General features: G+C 38.2%; 2 protein-coding genes and 1 pseudogene across 2 annotated transcripts in view; 1 reads left to right on the plus strand and 2 right to left on the minus strand.

Annotated features, from left to right (window-relative positions):
• Window positions 1-21,924, plus strand: part of LOC138095962 (uncharacterized) — a 406,275-nt gene that overhangs the window by 345,442 nt on the left and 38,909 nt on the right. The window lies entirely within an intron of this gene.
• On the minus strand, window positions 6,234-21,570 carry LOC138095966 (zinc finger protein 585A-like). Its single transcript, XM_068991967.1, has 3 exons — window positions 21,499-21,570; window positions 13,576-13,702; window positions 6,234-8,572 (listed from the first exon to the last, which is right to left on the minus strand). The coding sequence occupies exons 1-3, from the start codon at window positions 21,568-21,570 to the stop codon at window positions 6,234-6,236; spliced, it is 2,538 nt and encodes an 845-aa protein (XP_068848068.1).
• Window positions 16,204-16,640, minus strand: LOC138095976 (large ribosomal subunit protein uL24-like; annotated as a pseudogene).

Raw genomic sequence — 21,924 nt, forward strand, 5'->3', positions numbered from 1 at the left:
TCGGTCAACCTCAGTGCTATTGATATCATTAATCCATCCATTTGACAAACTTGTACTGAGTCTCTACTTTGTGTTGGCGCCATGCTGGGTGCCTTGGACACAGCAGGAGGAAGACAAAGTCCTGACATCATGAGGGTTATGGTCCAGTGGGGAGGGAAGAATGATAAATCAAAAAAAGAAACACTTAATATTAGGTCAGAGGGTGGTACTTGCAGCGCAAATATAGTACAAAATAGGGAGTGTGTACTTCATACACAGTGGTGTGTGTGTAAACTCTCCAAACAAAGAGAGGACAACAAGCTTCATGGAGACTGAGGAAGCAGAGTCTCAGAGATCACAGCCAAGCAAAGGCCCAAAGAGAAACAAGCTTCCGTGATGTGTTGACAGAAAATAAAAATGGTGACCAGCTACAATTAAAGGGTTTTCCAATCTCATGTCCCCTTTTATTATAGTTATAACTTTACACTATAAACATTAAATGTAAACTTGTAAAAATACAAATAACCAAAATTGTATGTGAAAGACATATGCAAAATAGAAAGTGAAAGTGAAGTCGCTCAGTCGTGTCCGACTCTTTGCAACCCCAAGGACGGTAGCCTACCAGGCTCCGCTGTCCATGGGATTTTCCAGGCAAGAATACTGGAGTGGGCTGCCATTTCTTTGGGAGATCGTCCCAAACCAGGGTCTCCTGCACTGCAGACAGACGCTTTACCGTCTAAGCCACCAGGGAAGCCTGGCTTGCAAAATAGAAAAACTTACATATTCTAATATATAATCATATAGTACATATTATATATCATATAAAATATTTTTATTGTAATAGGAATATACAATAGATACTGCAGTATACTATATTATATACAATGTTATAGTATATAATGATATGCAATATAAAATTATAACTAATGTACAAATCTATTTATATATTTATCATCTAATTTTTAATAAATAATCTTTTATCAAACAATTTATCATACAGTAAAACATTAATACTTCTGAGATTCATCCATGTTGGAGCTTGTGTCATAACTCAGCTTTTTTATGGCTGAGTAGTATTCCACTGTATAGATATACTATACTGTATTTAGTTATTCATCCATTGATGGACATTTAGGCTGTTTCCAATCTTTTGGTGATTATGAATGCAGTTCCTATGAACATTCAAGTACATACATAATTTCTCATTTCTCTATGGTAAAAACCTAGAAGTGGGATTGCTAGGTCATAGGATAAGTATATAGTTACCTTTATAAGAACTTGTGAAACTTTTGTCCATAGTGGATATACTACTCTGTATCATTCCCACAGCAATACATGAAAGTGTCTATTGCTCTACATTCTTGCTAACTTTTGGTATTATGTTATTTATTCACTGACATTCTAACAAGCGTGTAATGGTATGTCATTATGGTTTTTATTTGCATTTTCCTGATGACTATGTCCATTGTCTTTTCATCACCATACTTTCATTTGTAACTTATACAACCATATGGATGAATCTCAGATATTTTAACTGAAAGAAGTCAGACTCAAAAGGAGATACATATTTATATGGATACACACACATTCATGACATGTGAAAAAGGCAAAACTATAGAAACAGGAAACAGATAAGCAATATCGAGGGGTTGGGAGTAGATAGATTGATCAAAAAGGGACAGGACCTTTCTACCATGTGTGAAATAGCTAGCGGGAACCTGCTGTATAGCACAGGAGCTCAGCCCGGTGCTCTGTGATGATCTAGAGGAGTGTGATGAGGTGATGAGAGGGAGGGGATATATGTATACACACAGCTGATGCAGGTTGTTGTACAGCAGGAACTAACACAACATTGTAAAGCAATTATACTCCACTTAAAAAAAGAACATTTAAGAAAGAAATACTCATAATTTTTTAAAGAGATAGGAAGGAATTTAGGGTAGTGAACAATCTGTTTTCTTGATTGTAGTGTTGACTCCTTGATTGTATGCTGCATTTGTCAAAAACTCTCAGAACTGTACATTTTTAAAGGTGATTATTACTGTGTGTAAATGATACCTCAATAAATCTAATTTTTAAAAATACCTCAGTACTGTAACACTGGGCTTCCCTAGTAGCTCAGCTGGTAAAGAATCCACCTGCATTGCAGGAGACCCCAGTTCGATTCCTGGGCCAGGAAAATCCCCCGGAAAAGGGATAGGCTACCCCCTTTAGTATTCTTGGGCTTCCCTGGTAGTTCAGACAGTAAAGAATCTGTCTGTAATGCAGGAGACCTGGGTTCAATCCCTGGGTTAGGAAGATCCCCTGGAGGAGGGCATGGCAACCCAGTCTTCTTTCCTGGAGAATTCCCATGGACAGAGGAGCCTGCTGGGCTATAGTCTACGGGGTCACAAAGAGCCAGACAGGACTGAGCAACTAAGCATAGCACAGCAGCACTATGATACTATGTTACAGTAAATATAAAAGAGAAATAGTTGAAAGTAATTTATAAAATAACATACATTTCCCTTTGTGAGGTTTGGGTACAGCCATTCAGAGGTTGGTCTTGTGTCAATTTATAACTGGTAATATTATCAACAACAGGGACACTCTTATTGGTCTCTACTAGCTCTGCTCCCCTCATGTGAACCATATTAAATCCCTTCATCTTTCATAAATCTATTTTACAGGTGAAGCAATCAAGGCTCAGGGGAGGTTACTGGGCATCAGGGTTGGCACCAGGATTTTAATCCATGTTGACAGCTTTAGCTATATTGCTTGCATCGGTCCTCACGTAGTAAGTCAGCATCTCAGCATGTGATCTCCTGGGGTCCCCAGATCCTCCCCAGTCTACTCCAGGCCAACAATTCCCTGGACAGTGTGCATGAGGCTAGTACCCTCTCCTTATCCCTTCTCCATCCCCATAGGGTTCCTGTCCATGCAAACAGTGGGGACTTGGACAAGCAATGCTGGGGGACTTGCAGGAGCCACACTAAGTGGCTCGATGAAGCAAGGTGACCAACGAGGAACCAGTAGACATATGTTATTGGGGGACAAATAGGGAAATAGGTATTACCAGGATTTAATGGAAGAGTCACAGATACTGTATTAGTGGGTAATGGTCATTGAGACTTTGTACAAGTTGTTAATGGGGGTCCTACAGAGATAGCTAATGTGAAGTCTATGATGTCTTATCAGTCATTGCCCTTACCTGGGGATAGGGAAGCAGATGAACAGAACACACCAATGTTCAGAGAGTATTGGGGGCATCACCACATACTGTGTTGGGGATGGTTACAAACACTGCTGTGTGGGGGTAATGGAAGACTGTCACTATCACTATGAGAGACAATTAATGGAGGGAAACAAAAGCCATCCAGATAGAGGTGTCAAAGAATCAGGAGGTAATATTAAAAGTTGGATTTCGTAGGGTATACTATGGTTTCCTACTCTGAGGATTGTTGTAAGCAGTCATCAGTCATGATTTAGGTGAAAATGGGAGTAAATCAGGAGTATGGAGGTTACCAGACTGTTTCACAAATGGGGCAAAGTAATATACATTATGCTGGAGGTTAACTGGGAGATGTAATGAAGAAGCTCTCCAGACATTATTTCCTGGAATTAGTAAGGTGACACAGTGATGGAATAAGGTGAAAGGAGGATAATGGAGGGTGTCCAGACATTGTGAATTAAGAAAGGGATAATGGCAAGATCTCCAGACACTCTCCTGAGGAGTTAGCAAACACTGTCCCCAGTTGGGGGATAATGCTGGGTCACAAAACATTTAGTGAAGCCCCAGAAGCAATACTGGATGCAGTAAAAGGGGGTAGTGGGTCACCAGATATTGTTCTAAGATAGTGGGTTCATCAGTTACTGTGAAGCAGTGAGATAAAGAGCTAATGATGGATTAGACATCATCATGAAGGTAATGGGACATGCCACTAATCACTGCCCAATTTGATTATTGGAGATTATATGAGAATCCTTAATCCTGCTCCCTCAACCAGGTTCTGTCCCCATTCTCAATCCCCATGCTGCTATTCACAATGGTGAGAACAATTCTGTACCACCTATTGCTCACTCTCAGCATTGTCAATGGACTGACCTGGAAGAACCATTCTGCTGGTTCCAGTTTGGCCACCCAACAGCTGATCATTCAGTCAGATCCTCTGCATGCATTTGTGAGGCCACTGTTGCCCCAGTCTTAGGCTGCCCACCTGACTTCCAAGGAAAGCCAACCCCTCTCTCTGCTCTTGGTCTCTCCAAATTAGCAGCTTTGGACAGACCTGTCAGGGCATGATAAGCAGGTCTGTACATCAGCTTATGAGGTAGGGAAGGCCCTGTCAAGGTGCAATTGGGGTAGGGCAGGGTTGTGAATGCTTGGGCAGAATGAGCATGCTCTTTGTGATCACTTTGGAGCTGACTGAGGTATTTTGGAATCACTGAAGGGAATCTTGAAACATCAAGTATCTATGTGGGACTGATTTCCTGTGCCTCAGTTCTCTTTTGCTTAAATGGGTTGGCATCAGACCAAAAGGTTTACAATGATGTTACAACTTCTGGGACAGGAAGGAAGGACTGAGGGTGAAAAAGCCTGCTGTGTATTAGGTAAATTGGTTCTCCCCATCAGAGCATCTTATGCTGCAATATAGAAAGCACTGGGCTTCCCAGGTAGCTCAGTGGTAAAGAATCTGCCTGCTAATGCAGGAGACACCAGAGATGGGAGTTCACTCTCTGGGTTGGGAAGATCCCCTGGAGAGGGAAATGGCAACCCCTTCCAGTATTCTTGCCAGAAAAAAATCTCATGGACAGAGGAACATGGTGGGCTATAGTCCATGGGGTCACAAAGAATTGGACATGAGTGAGTGACTGAGCACAGCATACACATAGAAAGCATCAAAGGGAAATCACGAGAAGAGCAGGGTCAACAGTGCATTAATGTACATTCATGGAAGGACTGCTGTATGCTAGGCATGGGTCTAAGTTCACTATGGTGAACAAAATGGGAAAAAAAAAATTCTAGAATGTGAACCATAGACAAACAAGTGAAATATACAGGGTACTGTGGTAATAAGTGTTATGGAGAATGATAAAGGAGGAAGAGGAGAGGGATGGAATTTTAAGTCAGACAGGTAGGGAAGGGAAGGCCTCTGCAAAGAGATGCTGCTGGACGAAAGACATGAAGGGGTAAAGCACACAGATATGAGGAACTGTGCTCTTTGAAGAGGGCACTATAAATGCAAAGGCCCTGAGGCAGGACCTAATTTGATGTGTTTGAGGGACATGGGGGAGAAGGTCCTTGTGGAGTGTATGGAATGAAGATGGATAGAAAGAAGACAGTGAAGGTAATGTTGAGGTTTGTTTTTATGAGTTAGTGATTTATTACTGTCATTATAAAAGGCAAGTCATTAAGGAAGGCAAATGAGCTGGAAGAACTGTGACAGCAAACGGGAGACTGAGGTGAAGAGTTGACTGAGATGACCTGAACATTCTTATTTCAGCTTTCCTGAAGGTAATGGGAACTCACAGGACATTATGCTGAGGGGTAATTAAGGGTCAATAAATCTGGGAGATAAGGGTAGTCAGCAGACACAGTATTTAGCATGAATGGGCAGTAATAATGCAATTATAGCCGTCAGAAGACAATGTGCTGTATGGGAGTTGAAGACATCTACTGATAGCTAACGAGGGGTGCTAGAGGATAATGGGTCAGTCAACTGTATACCAAAATAATTTCTCATTTATTGTGGTATCCCTTTCTTGACAAAAATATGCAATAGGGAATTGGATAGACAAGACCATGTTAGATTCAGCAGAAGAATGTCACCCAAAATTCTGTTAGACAATGTGTTCTGCAACAAACACCTCACAGAACTCAGGGCTTATCATTATCATATATATTATGTTGTTCTACCATTCAGCTTACTGGCATGTTACAGGGTTAACAGGGTTATCATTAACATGACTTCACATAATGCTTCCAGTGCGGAATTTGGTAACAGTGTTCCATTATAGTTTTCATGAGAAAAATTCCACTAATGTACCAAGTTGACACAGTTCTTTCTCAGTATGAATGCCTCAGGGTTTACTGAGGCTGGTGACAATGTGGAAAGGGGCCTTCTCTTTTAGGGCCCTTTCAGAGGTCCTCTTCTGTATACTAATATGTGACATTATGATGGAGCATTTCTATTTAAGATAATATGCATATTTTCTGCTGCACAAATTTCATAATATAAAATCAGATCTGATCTGAGGTTTCTCTCAGACTGTTTCTCTCAAGTGTGAATACTCTGATGCACGTTGAGCACTGACTTCTGAACGAAGCCTTTCCCACAGATGACACACTTATAGGGTTTGTCTCCAGTGTGTGTTGTCTGGTGTTTATTCAGATTTGACCTGTCAGTGAAGGCCTTTCCACACTCTGCACACACATAAGGCTTCTCTCCTGTATGAATGCGCTGATGCACTTGGAGCTGTGATTTCTTAGTAAATGATTTACCACAATCACTGCATTCATAAGGTTTCTCTCCAGTATGAATCCTATGGTGTATAATCAGTTCTGACTTTTGTCTGAAGGTCTTTCCACATTCAGAACAGATGTAGGGCTTCTCTCCAGTATGAGTTTTCTGGTGTTTACTGAGATTTGACCTGCCACTAAAGGCTTTCCCACATACAACACACACATATGGTTTTTCTCCTGTGTGAATTGGTTGATGCACCAGGAGCTGAGATTTGGAGGTGAAGGATTTCCCACAGTCACTGCATTCATAAGGTTTCTCCCCAGTATGAATTCTCTGATGAGTAATAAAGTTTGACTTCCGGATGAAGGCTCTTCCACACTCAGTGCACACGTAGGGTTTCTCTCCTGTATGAATTTTCTGATGCACAATAAGTATTGACTTCTGGTTGAAGGCTTTCCCACATTCATGGCATTCATACTGCCTCTCTCCAGTGTGAATTTTCTGGTGTATATTGAGGTGTGACTTCTGGGTGAAGGCTTTTCCACAGGTACTGCATTCATAAGGTTTCTCCCCAGTATGAATTCTCTGATGTGTAATCAAATCTGATCTCTGGGTGAAGGCCTTGCCACATTTAGGACATATATAGGATTTCTCTCCTGTATGAGTTTTCTGATGTGTAATGAGATTTGATCTGTTAGTGAATGCCTTCCCACATTTAGTGCACATATAGGGTTTTTCTCCTGTGTGAATTCGTTTATGCACGTGGAGTTGTGACTTGGAAGTAAAGGATTTCCCACAGTGACCACATTTATAAGGTTTCTCTCCTGTATGAATTATTTGATGGGCTATCAAGTGTGCCTTCTGGATGAAGGCTAGACCACATTTCATGCATATATATGATTTTTCTCCTGTATGAATTCTCTGATGCACTGTGAGTGCAGATTTCTGAGTGAATGCTTTTCCACAATCACCACATTCATAAGGTTTTTCTCCGGTGTGAATCCTCTGATGTATAATCAACTCTGACCTGTAGGTAAATGCCTTACCACATTCAGTACATATGGAAGATTTCTCTCTAATTTGAACCTTCTTATGTGTATTGAGGTTGGAATTATTGTTGAAAACCTTTCCATATTCGCTGCACATAGACGGTTTCATTCTTGTGTGAGTTCGTTGATGTACCTGCAGCTGTGACTTGGAAATGAAGGACTTCCCACAACTACTGCATTTATACGGTTTTTCTCCAGTGTGAATTCTTCGGTGTGCAATCAAGTGGGTCTTCTGGATGAAGGCCTGTCCACATTCAATACATATATAGGATCTCTCACCTGTATGAATTTTCTGATGCATCTTGAGCGTGGACTTCTGCGTGAATGCTTTCCCACAGTCACTGCACTCATGGTGTCTCTCTCCAGTATGAATTTTCTGATGTATACTAAGATCTGAGTTATAAGAGAAGCCTTTCCCACATTCACTGCATTCGTAGAGTTTTTCTCCAGTATGAAGTCTCTGATGCCTGAAAAGAGAAGATACTTGGAAAAAGGCTTTCCCACATTCACTGCACTTATAGGGCTTCTCTCGAGTATGAGTTCCCTGATGTGTGATGAATTCTGGCTTCTGTACAAAAGCTTTCCCACAGTCAATACATACATAGAGTTTTTCTCCTGTAAGAACTTTCAGATGTACCTTAAGTTGTGAATTCTGAGTGAAGATATTTCCAAATTCAGCACATTTGTAAGATTTCACCCCAGTATGAATTTTCTGATGTTGAGAGGGTACTTGTTCATAGCTGAGAATTTTTCCACATTGATTATGGTCCTGTAATTTCTCTCCTGTTGGAGTACACTCTTGTTTAGTATAGGAAGAAATTTTACCATATTCAGTAATCTTATTAATGTTCTTTGATCCACTATTTCTATTATGATTGCATAAATCTAAATTACAGCTTAAAGCACTTCCAAATAAGTCACACTGATGATGAGGTCTCTTTGGGGAAGGAATGTTTTGGCTCACACGAATTATTTTTCTTATGTCCTTATATGCATAATCCCTTTGTATAGTCAATACTTTCTTGATGAAAGCCACATTTCTTAAAGATCTGTTTTCTCTCTGATGATAGCTCTCTATCTGGTCACCAATCTGCCACAATTCTTCTACAATAAAATACAACAAAATGTCATTTGTAGCATCACCTTCCCTCTCAACATAGAAAAGTTTCTGAGGTTTGAAACCCAAAGTCTCCTTCTCAAAGGAGAATGATTTTAGCTCAAAGAACAGCTAGCAAAGGCAAGATGAGAGGCTCATATGGTTTATCCAAGCTGAACACACTGAAAAGAGTGATGAGGGTGAATCAATGACTTAGTAGACTTGGTGACAGGGGTGATAGGAAACACTGTGGGATAGAATTCAGTTTATTTAGAGAATAAACTGTATGAACTCAATTCACTATGTGCAGAAGTGAAAAAAGGGCAAAGAACAGGATATACAGCACAATAACATTTATATAAATTAATAATACATACCTCAAGTCATTTTAAACTTAAAAAGACCACATATGAACTGAAAAATATCTTTCTATCATAAGAAACAATTGCCTATGATGGAAAGTGAGATGAGTATGGGGGAAAAAAGAAAAAAGGAATAAACAGAAAAAAAAATTATAGAAAATCCTTACTCATACTGATGATGATAGTGCATCCTGAATGAAGACATGATCAAACTCAAACCTCATCTTGCAAAGTACAGAAATAAAGCAATTTCGAAAATCAATCAGCCAGGCAGAGACTTCCCAGTCAGTATGAAGTCTCAAGTAATTTTGGAAGGAAAAGTCAGAAAGGTACTCCTAACAGTTAAGCGACAGTGAGCCCTAAGTAATTAGTTGGATGAAAGGCATAGGGAATGGGAAAGTGAGAAATCTTAAGTCAGTGACTATGGAGAAAATAGGAAGAGAGCATGAGTGGAGATAAAGTTTAGAACCATCTCACAATAAGTAATGAGAGAGGACTAGCAGAAATGGGAGTGTGTGACACATAGTAAGTTTTAAAGAAAGCGAATCCACAAACAGCTGAATACAAAAAGAGTGAATCTCAAACAATGGGGAAAGCAGAAAGAAAAGAGTGTTAGAGAACGTGAGCATAACCAAGAAAAAAAGAAAATATTTAATGAGGCAGATTGGCATGTGATCCAGAGCCCAAAAAGCCAAGGAAGAAGATAGTTAGAATTGGCAAAGGCATTTATGTAGAAGGCATTTAGTTATTTGAGAGGCCAATGTCAAGGGCTCTCAAAAAAAAAAAATCAGAACCTTCCAGAAGAGTCATACTAATAGCAACTCCAAGATGCTAGCCTTTCTCAAGATGGCTGAGATTTACTCCCCTGTGTCCCATCAGTCTGGGTCACTCTCACTCACCTGGACAGCTCTGATATGGGCCCTCACCTTGCAATGCCCATGGCTCCTTTCCTTGTTCCAACATGAAAACCTCGATTTCAGGAACTTGATATCCTGTTCATGAGAAATGATAAAAGGTCTTGCTTGCTTCTGCCTGTGCTCAGTCATGTCTGACCCTTTACGACCTCATGGACTGTAGCCTACCAGACTCCTCTGTCCATGGGATTCTCCAGACAATAATACTGGAGTGAGTTGCCATTTCCTTCTCCAGGAGATCTTCCCAACCCAGGGATCAAACCGGGGTCTCTTGATTGCAGGCAGATTCTTTACCATCTAAGCCACCAGGGAAGCCCACCATAAAGTATAAATGAATCTACTCTAAAAAGTTAAAATTTATCAAAACTTATGCACACAAAAACTTATAACTGTACATGGCACCATTCACAGAGCACAGAAATGTAGACAAACGTAAAGATGCAATAATAAATTATAATTGCATAAACTGTAGTACACACTGTACTGCTGTAATAATTTTGTAGCTACCTCCTATTGCTATTTCAGTAAGTTTAAGTGCTGTGAATATCCACTTAAAACACCCTAATCATCACTTGATGAGCAATCCCTCTCTCCAATAAATTGCACATAGCACTAAAAACTAATCTCCCTGGGTTGTCATGTACTTTTTCATGTTCACTCAATACCATAAACCTTGAATAATATCATGGAACCCATACTAAGTGCCATTATAAGAAAAAGCTGAATTTCTTGATTAAGGTCCAGCTCATTGTGTTTCAGTCCATGGGGTCGCAAAGAGTTGGACACAACTGAGCGACTGAACTGAACTGAATTGTGTTTCTGAGCCCAATCAGTAAAGTCTTATTGTTCAATGAGGCTTTTTTTTCAGGAAACTAACCATGTTTAGTTAGAGAACAAAGTACAGTTAATCCTTGAACAACAGAGCTTTGAACTGCATGGGTCCACTCACATGGATTTTATTGAAAATATTTTCCAAGCTAAAGCTGTGGTTGCCAGCCATTTCAAGATAAACAAACTCAGTATGAGGACCATTCTAAAAAGAGAAAAAGAAATTCATAAAGCATTGCTGTAGCTAAACCAGAAGATACAAAAACCTTGTACTTTTTAAGAAATACTTTCTTATCTTGTATTGAAAGTGGAGTTTGGGGCTTCCCTGCATAGGGAAGTGGCTCAATAGTAAAGAATTTGCCGGCCAGTGCAAGAGACACAGGTTCAGTCGCCGATCCTGGAAGATCCCATGTGCTGTGAAGCAACTAAGCCTGTGTGCCACAAAAACTATTGAGCCTGTGCTCTAGAGCCTGGGAGCCACAACTACTGAACCCATGTGCTGCAACTACTGATGCCCTCTGCAACAAGAGAAGCCACCACAATGAGAAGTCTGCACACTGCAACTAGAGTAGCCCCAGCTCACCGCAACTAGAGAAAAGCCTGCACGGCAACGAAGACCCAGCACAGACAAAAATAAACTTTTTTTAAATGTAGTTTTTATGTGGGTTCAGAATTGCTATAAGAGAAGTATATCTAGAAACTAATACTATTTGAGAAAAAGCAAAGTAATTATAAGATAAAGCAAAAGGAACATGAAGGGCCTAAAGAGAGAGGATATAATCCCAGTAAAGGATGGTTTGATAAATTTAGAAAGAGGTTTGGCTTTTAAAAAAGGTAACAGGACAAGCAGCTTCTGCTGACCAAAAGGGAACACATGAGTTCCTAGATGCCTTTAAGAAAATCATCAAGAGCCGCCAGTCTTTTGGCTGTAAAACAAGAAGGCCTGAACAGCAAGAAACTTCTGGATTGGTTCCACTGATGCTTGTCCCTTAAGTCAGGATGTATCTAGCCAGTAAGAGACTGCTTTTTAAAGTTCTCTTGATATTGGACAATGCCACTGGCCACCCAGAACCCCATAAGTTCAACATCAAAGGTGATAAAGTGGTTTAGTTGCCCCCAAACACACATCTCTAATGTAGCCCCTAGATCAGGGGGGTCACAAGGATCATTAAAGCTTATTACACATGATAGTCCATGGAAAGGAATGTCAATGCTATGGAAGAGAACCTTGACAGAACATCATGAAAGGCTGGAAGGATTACACCACTGAAGATGCCATTCTTGTTATAGAAAAAGCTATAAAATTCATCAAGCCTGAACCATAAATTCCTGCCAGAGAAACTGTGTCCAGATGTTGTGCATAACTTCACAGGATTTACAGCAGAACCAATCAGGGAAATCAAGAAAGACATTGTGAATGAGGCAAAAAAGTTGGAGGTGAAAGTGTAAAGGATTTGAAGATATGGATCTTAGAGAAATTCAAGAGCTAATAGACATCACACCACAGGCTTGGTAAATATGAGGGCTTCCGAATCAGTGCCAGATGGCAGGAAACAGATATAAAATAAGCAGTGCCAGAGAACAAACTGACATGAGACAGTCTAGCAGACGGATTCCACTTGCTTAAGACTGTTTCTAACTTCTTTTACCACATGGACCATTCTATGATATGAGCATTAAAACTAAAGCAAATGGTGGAAGAAGGATTGGTATGATATAGAAGCATTTTTAGAGAAATGAAAAAGCGAAAAAATTAAGACAGAAATTATGATGTATTTGCATAAAATTACACTGAGTGTGCCTGCTTCTCTAGCCTCAACTCTTCTACCTCCCCAACTTCTGTTGCCTCTGCCACCTCTGAGACAGCAAAACCAATTTCTTTTCTTCCTCCTCATCCCACTTAATGTGAAGATGATGAAGATGAAGACTTTTATGATGATCTACTTCCACCTAAAAAGCAGTAAATACTCATCGTGCTATACAGTTAATAAACTTATCTGTTGTATATACATGTGTCTTCCTGTGAAAATCTATTGATAAGAACTATATGAGGAGTTTTAGTTTCATCATCATCATTGTATTCATCACCTAAGTATTCATCATGTAGAACATCATGCATAAGACCTGTACTGAGGATGACAGACTGTTCTTACATAGGCATAAGGTGAGTGATATTTAACATAAAGTTAATAAGGTCTTAGTTTTATAACTTTGCTTTCCAAGAACTGCATTACTGTAAGTGTGTTGTGTGCCTCTTTTGTAATTGTTTTCTCTAGCTTACTTTATTATAAGAATACAATATATAATACATACAATATACAAAATATACATTGACTATTTATGTTATTGGTAACATAAATAAAACAGGTAAATAACATAAATAAAAAATAAAACAATAAGAAAATGAATAACATAAATAAAATAGGTAACATAAGCCTAATAGGTAGGGATTCTCAGGTGGCTCAGACTGTAAAGAATCTACCTGTAATGCAGGAGACCCAGGTTCAACCCCAGAAGATCCCCTGGAGAAGGGAATGGCCACCCACTCCAGTATTCTTGTCTGGAGAATTCCATGGACTGAGTCTGGCGGGCTGCAGTCCATGGGGTCACAAACAGTTGGACACAACTGAGGGACTAACACTTTCACATGTTACTGGTAAGTCTTCCAGTCACCAGTAGGCTATTAGTAGTTAAGTGTTTGGGAAGTGAAAAGTTATATGTAAATTTTCAACTGTGCAGGGGGTCTGAGTCAACTATAATATTCACAGTGCCCAAAAGGGAAAAAGAATTCTGGACAAATAAGGGCAAAACCATCATATAAGTCAGATGTCTCATAGCATTCAGCACCGGAGAATAAGAACACTCTCAGTGGGGCCCTCCCTCAGACACCCAGGTGACTGTGCTTACCTATTGAGAGCAAGTGGCTACAGGTCTCCAGCATCACATCCCGGTACAGGTTTTTCTGATCAAGGTCCAATTGCTGCCACTCCTCTCTGCTGAAATCTACAGCCACATCCCTGAAGGACACTGATACCTGTAAGGGCACATTCCTGTTCAGCATGAATAGTTAGCTTTGGAGGATGGAGACACTTTATTTAGGAATATAGAACTTGAGTTTTGTAGTTATTAGTTTACCTTTTTTTTTTAAAACCTCACCCCCCTCATTTCCTTAAAAACTTATTATGAAATTTTATACAGAAGATGTAAAAGAATTATATAGGGAAAACCTATAATTATAACCACTTATAATCTATCACTAACATGTTACCCTACTTGCTTTTACCACATATTTACCCATCCATCAATCCATCTTACTTTCCTGTGCATTTCAAAAACTATAGGTGCCAGTTTACTTCCTTCTAAATACTTCAAAAATGAAAATCATTAAGTAGAGTATAACATGTTTTTATTGTTTTTAAGATAAGTCTTACATACAATGAAATGTACAAACCCTCAGAGTACCATTTGAAGTTTTGACAAATGCATATACTTGTGTAATCCAGGAACATTAAAAAAATATTTCATACAGAGTGTGCATGTGTGTGTGCTAGTCACTTCAGTCTATACAGAGTGTATATTAAATATCTAGTTCTACATAATATTTTATGGAAGAAAGAAGTCCAGTAAAGAATTTCTGCTATTGTTCTATACTGCTGCTGCTGCTACTGCTGCTAAGTCGCTTCAGTCATGTCCGACTCTGTGCAACCCCACAGACGCCAACCCACTAGGCTCCTCTTTCCCTGGGGTTCTCCAGGCAAGAATACTGGAATGGGTTGCCATTTCCTTCTCCAATGCATGAAAGTGAAAAGTGAAAGTGAAGTCACTCAGTCATGCCCAACTCTTAGCGACCCCATGGACTGCAGCCCACCAGGCTCCTTCGTCCATGGGATTTTCCAGGCAAGAGTACTGGAGTGGGGTACCATTGCCTTCTCTGTTGTTCTATACTATGATCAGTCAATTACTCACTTTTCAAAACTGAAGATTGAAATAGGCTCTCTTGTAGTTTTCTAGCAACTGGATGAATAACCTAAAATATAATTTCTGATTAATTAAGGCCAGCCCATTATGCTAGTCCTGGAAACACAAAAATAAATTACTTATGTTTCTAATCTTCTAGCAACTTAAAAGACTTAGAAAATAAACAAAACCTATGATTTTTAAAAAAGGAAGTCACAAATTCACTAAAGGGTTAAAATGTGAATCTCCATGTAGAAAACACTGGGGTCCCCCAAAAGGAAAAATACATTCTACATGGGGGTGTAAGTTTACATTAATTGAGGAATTTAAGTTAGAAGATGAGAAGTATAATACAGAATGAGGGGATGAGGGAGGTCATTTCCCAGAAAAGACAAAACCAAAGGTGTGGATATAGGAAAATACACAATGAGTTTGGATAACAGTAAATAGCTCTATGTAAATGAAGAGAAGTCTGCATGACATGCCAGGAAGGTGGTTATGGGAAAAACAGTTTGCTCATAGAAGAAGTATGAATTTTCCACTTTAAGTAAAGGTAATTAAGCTAATCAGATTTATATTAAAATTTTTTTGTATTGCAGAATAACCAAATAAATGATGAGGAACAGTTTCTTACAAAATGCTTTCTGGCTAATGAAGAAGTTAGGATAGAATCAGAATAACATCATTTCATAATTCATAATGAAATAATAGACAATAATCACTAAAGGTTGCTCAACTGTTTCATGTGAAAGACTAAGGAGAAGTTTAAAATGAATGAATGAGCTAAGAACATCTGCAATGAATCAACAATTTTAACATCATAAAAACAGATAACCAGGTATGATGTGCCCCCTGATATGATATATAAAGAAAAACACAACCTGAAACTCATTAAGCCTCTGCTCTCTGCTAAGTCACTTCAGTCGTGTCCGACTCTGTGCGATCCCATAGACGGCAGCCCACGAGGCTCCCCCATCCCTGGGATTCTCCAGGCAAGAACACTGGAGTGGGTTGCCATTTCCTTCTCCAATGCATGAAAGTGAAAAGTGAAAGGCAAATCGCTCAGTTGTGTCCAACTCTTCGCGACCCCACGGACCGCAGCCTACCAGGCTCCTCTGTCCATGGGATTTTCCAGGCAAGAGTACTGGAGTGGGGTGCCATCGCCTTCTCCGCATTAAGCCTCTAGATCCAACAAATTATTCATATGTAAGGCCTTGGTGCCTCAGGGGCAAAGAATCCGCCTGCAATGCAGGAGACGGGGGTTCACTCCCTGGGTTGGGAGAAGAAAACGGCAACCCACTCCAGTATTCTTGCCAGGGAAATCCCATGGACAGAGGAACCTGACAGGATAAAATCCATGGGGTCGCAGAGAGTCAGACACAACTTAGTGACTAAACAACAACAATGTGAAGTGTAGAGGAAAATGTTCAACAATATCAAGACTAAAACATAAGCTAAATCCAGAAGGTAGCAAATGATCTGTTTTTTCAAAAAATAAATCACAAAAGAAAAAATATGGAGGGGAATCTTTTTTTTGTTTTTTAACAGTTTTTAATGAAAGCTGTAGACAAGATGACATTATTCCTGCATCTTCTCAATTGTTTCTTCCTTATATTTGCCCTTTTGCTTTCCTACTTGGAGAGATTTGGCTTTACCTTTGAGGATCTTTTTGTGGTCTTTGTCCAGTGTTAGTCTGGTGATAACCACCTTGCTGGGGTGAATGCCCATATAGACAGTTGTGCCATTAGCCTTCTCCTGCTGCACTCATTCAGTGTAGATGACGTATTTCTTCCTGTAAACCTGGACTACTTTGCCAATTTGCTGCCCTTTGTAGTACCCTAATACAACTGAACTTCATCTTCCTTTTGGATGGGCATGGATCGAACAATGTACTTCTGTCTTAGCTTTTTAGAAAGAAGAGAAGACATAATTTTCCTGCGAATGTGGGAAGGTGCATTGAAATGACTTTTTCGATTCTTGCTTAGGTCAGAAGTCACAAAGGGAATGAACTTCATTTTGGCTGGTGGCGTTTCAGTGATGGCCACAGAAGGGAATAGGGGAATCATTTCTTTATTAAAAGAGACTAAGAGAAGTCCCTGGTGGTTCAATGGTTGGAAGCTGGAGCTTTCACTGCCGAGATCCCAGGTTCAGTCCCTGGTTGGGATCTAGGATCCCACAAGCCTTGTGCTGTGCTCCCCAACTCCTCCCTCCAAAAAAAAAGACTTCAGAGCCATACTAACCAAGTGCAACTTATGGACCTTATTTAGCTCTTAATTAAAGCAAACCAACATTAAAAAGATACTTATGGCATGTTTGTATGTATGTCTTTGTGCATACTCAGTTGTGTACGACTCTTTGCAACCCCATGGACTGTAGCCCACCATGCTCCTCTGTCCATGGGATTTTCCAGGCAAGAATACTGGAGTGGGTTACCATTTCCTCATCTTAAGAGAAATTCAAATAAAAACTGTATATTTGATGATATCTAGAAATTACTATCACTATGTTATAGGTGTGATAATGGCTTTATGGTTACATTAAATAAAAAGGAAAAAAAGAATTCTCATATCTTAAGAGATATACATCAAAGTATTCACAGATAAAATGGTTTTTGGAATTTACTTTAATCTGGCAGTTGGGAAGGAGTGTGACTTTAGTTAATATAAAAATGACAGAGTATTGATGACTACTAAAGCTGAGTGATCAGTATAATAGATACAAGGGTTCCTTATACTACTCTCTTTACTCTTGGATACGTTTACATTTTTTTTTTCATAATAAAGTAGTTTTTTTTTTTTTAAAAAAACATGATCATTTATATTTAAAAATTCTAGTCTGGAAATGCATAATTGAAGGAATGACTTATTTCCACCTGGAGTCATAAACACTTAAAAAAGGGATTATAGGGACTTGAACATCCCACACTCAGCAAATTGCAGAAATAACAGAGAGGGTATTATCTATGCTATAGAAAAGCAAACACCATCTAATCAGTATTTATAGGATACTTCAACAAAAGAAAAACACACATTCTTTTCAAGAACCCACAGAACAATGACCAAGACAGACCATATGCTAGGGTGTGAAACAAATCTCAATAAGCTGGAAAGAACTGAAATAATGCAAAGTTGTTCTCTGAAAATAATAGAATCCAATTAAAAATCAGTAACAGAAAGACAACAGAAAAATCTCCAAAGGAAATATGTTAGAAAATAATAACAAAAACTGAAAAGTCACAAAATATCTTGAAATCAATCAACATACTTCTAAATAAACTACAAGTCAAAGAGAAATCCTCAAAAGAAATTTAGAAAATGCACAGAACTGAAAGAAAATGAAAAATACTACATATCAACTCATCTTATCTCTCATTACCATTAAGTGCTGTCCTTTTAAAATCTTTGTCATGCTGGGCAAAAATGGTAATGCATTATTATCTTTACAGTTATTTGATTACTAACTAAATCAAAACTTTTTATGTTTATTGGCTGGTAAAAAATATTTAACATATCAAAATCTGTGAGATGCTGAAAGGGAAATTTATAGAAAAGGGGAAACAAACTCCAAATAAAAAATGGGCAGGGGATCTGAATAAGGCATTTTTCCAAAGAAAATATACGGATTTCCAACAGATATATGAAAACATGCTCAATATCACTAACAATCAGGGAAATACAAGTTAAATTCACAATAAGATACCACCTTACACATGTTAGAATGGCTATTATCAAAAAAACCCACCACACAAAACAAAAACAAAAAATACCACAAGAAATAACAAGTGTTGGCAAAGATGTGGAGAAAAGGGAATCCTTGTGCATTAGTGGAAGAATGTAAACTGGTACAACCACTATGGAAAATACTATGGAAGTTCCTCAAAAATTAGAAATATAACTGCCTTGTGAAAATTAATAAATATGTTAAAGGTTCTCAACACAAGAAAAACATCTGTAACTACGTGTGATGAAAACTAGATTTACTGTGGTGACCATTTCACAATATATACAAAGATTGAATAATGTTGTATACCTAAAACTAAAGTGTGATATGTCAATTACATCAATTAAAAAAAAAAGAAGGGGAAAGTTCTCAAGTCAATAATCTAAATTCCTACCTCAGGAAAATAGAAAAAGAAAAGCAAAATAAACCCAAAGCAAGCAGAAAAAAAGAAAAATAATAGAAAGTAAATATCAATGAAATTGGAAAACAAAAATTTTTTTTTAACTAGAGAAAAATCAATAACACACAAAGTATTATTTGGGGAAATACATAAATAAAATTGCTAAATCTTGCTAAATGACCTAGTAATCAAGGATTAAAAAGATACAAATCACCAATGTCAGGAATGAAATAGGACTATGATTACAGATCTGGCAGCCATTAAAAGAAAAATAATGGAATACAAAAATTCTATGCTGGTAAGAGTCAGCAATTTAGAAGAAATGGACCAATTCCTCAAAAACCACAAACTATCAAAACTTACATTATGGCATAGATAAATTGATAATCCTACAACCATTCAATTAAAATCATAATTTAAAATCTCCTGAAAAAAATCTCCAGGCCCAGATAGTTTTACTAGAGAGTTCTACTAAATTTTTAAAGAAGCGTTAGTCTCATTTTTACATAATCCCATTCAGAAAGTAAAGGAGGAGGAAGCCCTTCTAATTAAGCCCAACTAATTTTATGAAGTCAGTATTATTACCCTGATACCAAAACAGGACAAAGACAGTATCAAAAAGAAAACTACAGACCAGTATCTCTTTTATGAATTTAGATGCAAACATCCTAAACAAAATACTGGCAGACTGGATCGAGCAATGAATAAAAATAACCATGTACCACAATAAACAGGAATTTATGAAAGAATTCTCTGTATTATATTCTGCAATGCTCTTTGAATCTATAATTATTCCAAAACAAATAAAAGTTGAAAAACTATATTGAAGAAAGATTATTCTCATAAGAGAACATTCTGAAATGAGCAAAACTGGAAAATATGTCATGAAAACCACTGCATAATTCAGGTGGGAGAATACAAATTTCTTACTTACCTAAAGTAAGGCTGTAGTAAGGCTATAGAACAGACTGCTATTAAATATTAAGGAGGTAAAATTGATACCAAATGTGAAGATAAAATAATGGGACTCAAGTAACTCTCAGTTATCAGTTTTGTGTTGCTACAGATTCTAAGGTCACAGTTGAATTTAAGGACTAGAGGTGGAGGCTGGGGGAAGAAGACAAGAATTAATAAATTTTGTACATATTGAGGTTTAGGTGGTAAAACATATATAAGGAGGGACACTAGGCAGATGGATACAGAGCTAGTATGGAGATGATGATTCAGTTGTACTAAAGCAGGTCACTGAATTCAGAGGAGGGAATAAGCATGTAGGGAGGACAGGACAGAGAAAGTATTAAAGATACTTGTGGTTTTTCATACCATGGGGCAACTAAGCTTGTGCACCACAACTACTGAAGCCTGTGTGCTCTAGGGCCTGTGCTCTGCAACAAGAGAAGCCACCACAATAAGGCCACATATCACAATAACAAGAGAAAGCCCGCTGGCACCAATGAAGACCTAGCACAGTCAAAAATAAATAAATACAAAAAAAATTTTTAAAGATGCTCTTGGTTTTTACTGTCTAAAATTATGATGTTTAAAAGCTATCTTTTTTATTTCTTCATTTAACTGTCTTCAAAGATTCTGGTTTGCCTCTATGCGATGTGTTTATTCTGTTTAGGAGGCTTAAAACATTATCATTTCTTTGAAAATGTCCCCTATACACTTGAAAAGACTATATATGCTCTAATCTTTCTCTTTCATACACTTGCACATTCACAACCTATTTCACACTACAGTCCTGGCCCCTGAACCCTATGCCATCAATAATTAAATAAGGAATCAAGAAGATGTCATATCCGTGGCTTTGACTCCACACCAAATGAGCTTCTTATAAACAATCTGTCCAGGGAAAAAAAAATCTCCTTACTTAAAGATAACAATAAAAATCTAATGTACAAAGACACTATAAGCAAAAAGAATAAAAGAAAAAGGAGATTTAAAGGAACATGCTAGAAATAAGCTGCCACACAAACACAATCACCATGAATTCAAGGAATTCACTAAAACAAGCAACAACTTAATTAAGTAAATAGGGATATAAGAGTCCAAGGAATAAATTCTGGAAAAACAAGTTAAGAAATTGTTATTTAATTATTTTAAAAAATGGCAGATCTCAGTAAAGAAAGAAAAAGTAACACAGAAATGAAGTTTTCTCTGAATAAAACATTCTGTGAAAAATTGGCATTGGCCAATCTCAATCTTATTAAAAGTAGAATTTTTAAAATAAAAGTCATAATACCTACAAGGGAAAATATAGTAAATGGTAATTAAAGGTTTGATGGGAAAGTTAATATATTCCTCGAAATACACCCATTTCATCTGCAATTTACATTTTATTTCTTTGAGATAAATTATTTTTCCCTGGAGAAGAAAATGGCATCTCACTCCACTCTTGCCTGGAGAATTCCACGGACAGAGGAACCAGACGGGCAACAGTCCTTGGGATCACAAAGAGTCAGACACGACTGTGTGACTAACTTTCACTTAAACTTTTCCAGATTATTTTTGAGCATTGTTTTGCTGTGAATAGTTAATACATTTGACTTCTGAATCTATATTTATAATTTTCAATTCTTTTACTATCATTGACTGGTTGGGACATCAAGGTTACATAGTAAACAAAATGAAACAAATATCAAAAACAAGGTTGGGAATAACTTTAGGTATCATCTTTATCCAAAACTTTGTTGTAAAGATCAAACTACTCCCAGAATGAATTTCCACCCACTGGGATTCCTCCTCCTCACCTCACATGAGCCACCACGTTCCTCTGGAGCCAGGCTCAGGGATTTCTGGGGAGAGGTCTGATTGGCTGGCATGGTCATGTTGGGTCTCAACCTTTATTCTCTAAGCAAACTAAAGTTTGGTGCACATATAAACTCAAGCAGAGCCGCTGAAGAGTGGTGAGGTGAAATCTGGAGGAAGATCTAGTCCAGAAGCTTCTGGAAAGATAATGTTCACATGGTCAGTCATAAAATCAACATTTCCAAGGAACTCCAAGGTGTAGTTTCCTAAGCCAGACACCACAGAACAGTGGTTCTCAAACTTGAGTGTGCATCTGAATCACCTGGAGGGTCTGTTAAAATATTAATACAGTTAAAAATCTGCACATTCTAACAGTTTCCAATTCAGCAAGTCTAGGATAGGGCCCAACTCAGACTATTCAGGTTGTT

Source organism: Capricornis sumatraensis, chromosome 20 (assembly GCF_032405125.1).
Source record: "Capricornis sumatraensis isolate serow.1 chromosome 20, serow.2, whole genome shotgun sequence".
In the NCBI taxonomy this organism is placed as follows: domain Eukaryota; kingdom Metazoa; phylum Chordata; class Mammalia; order Artiodactyla; family Bovidae; genus Capricornis; species Capricornis sumatraensis.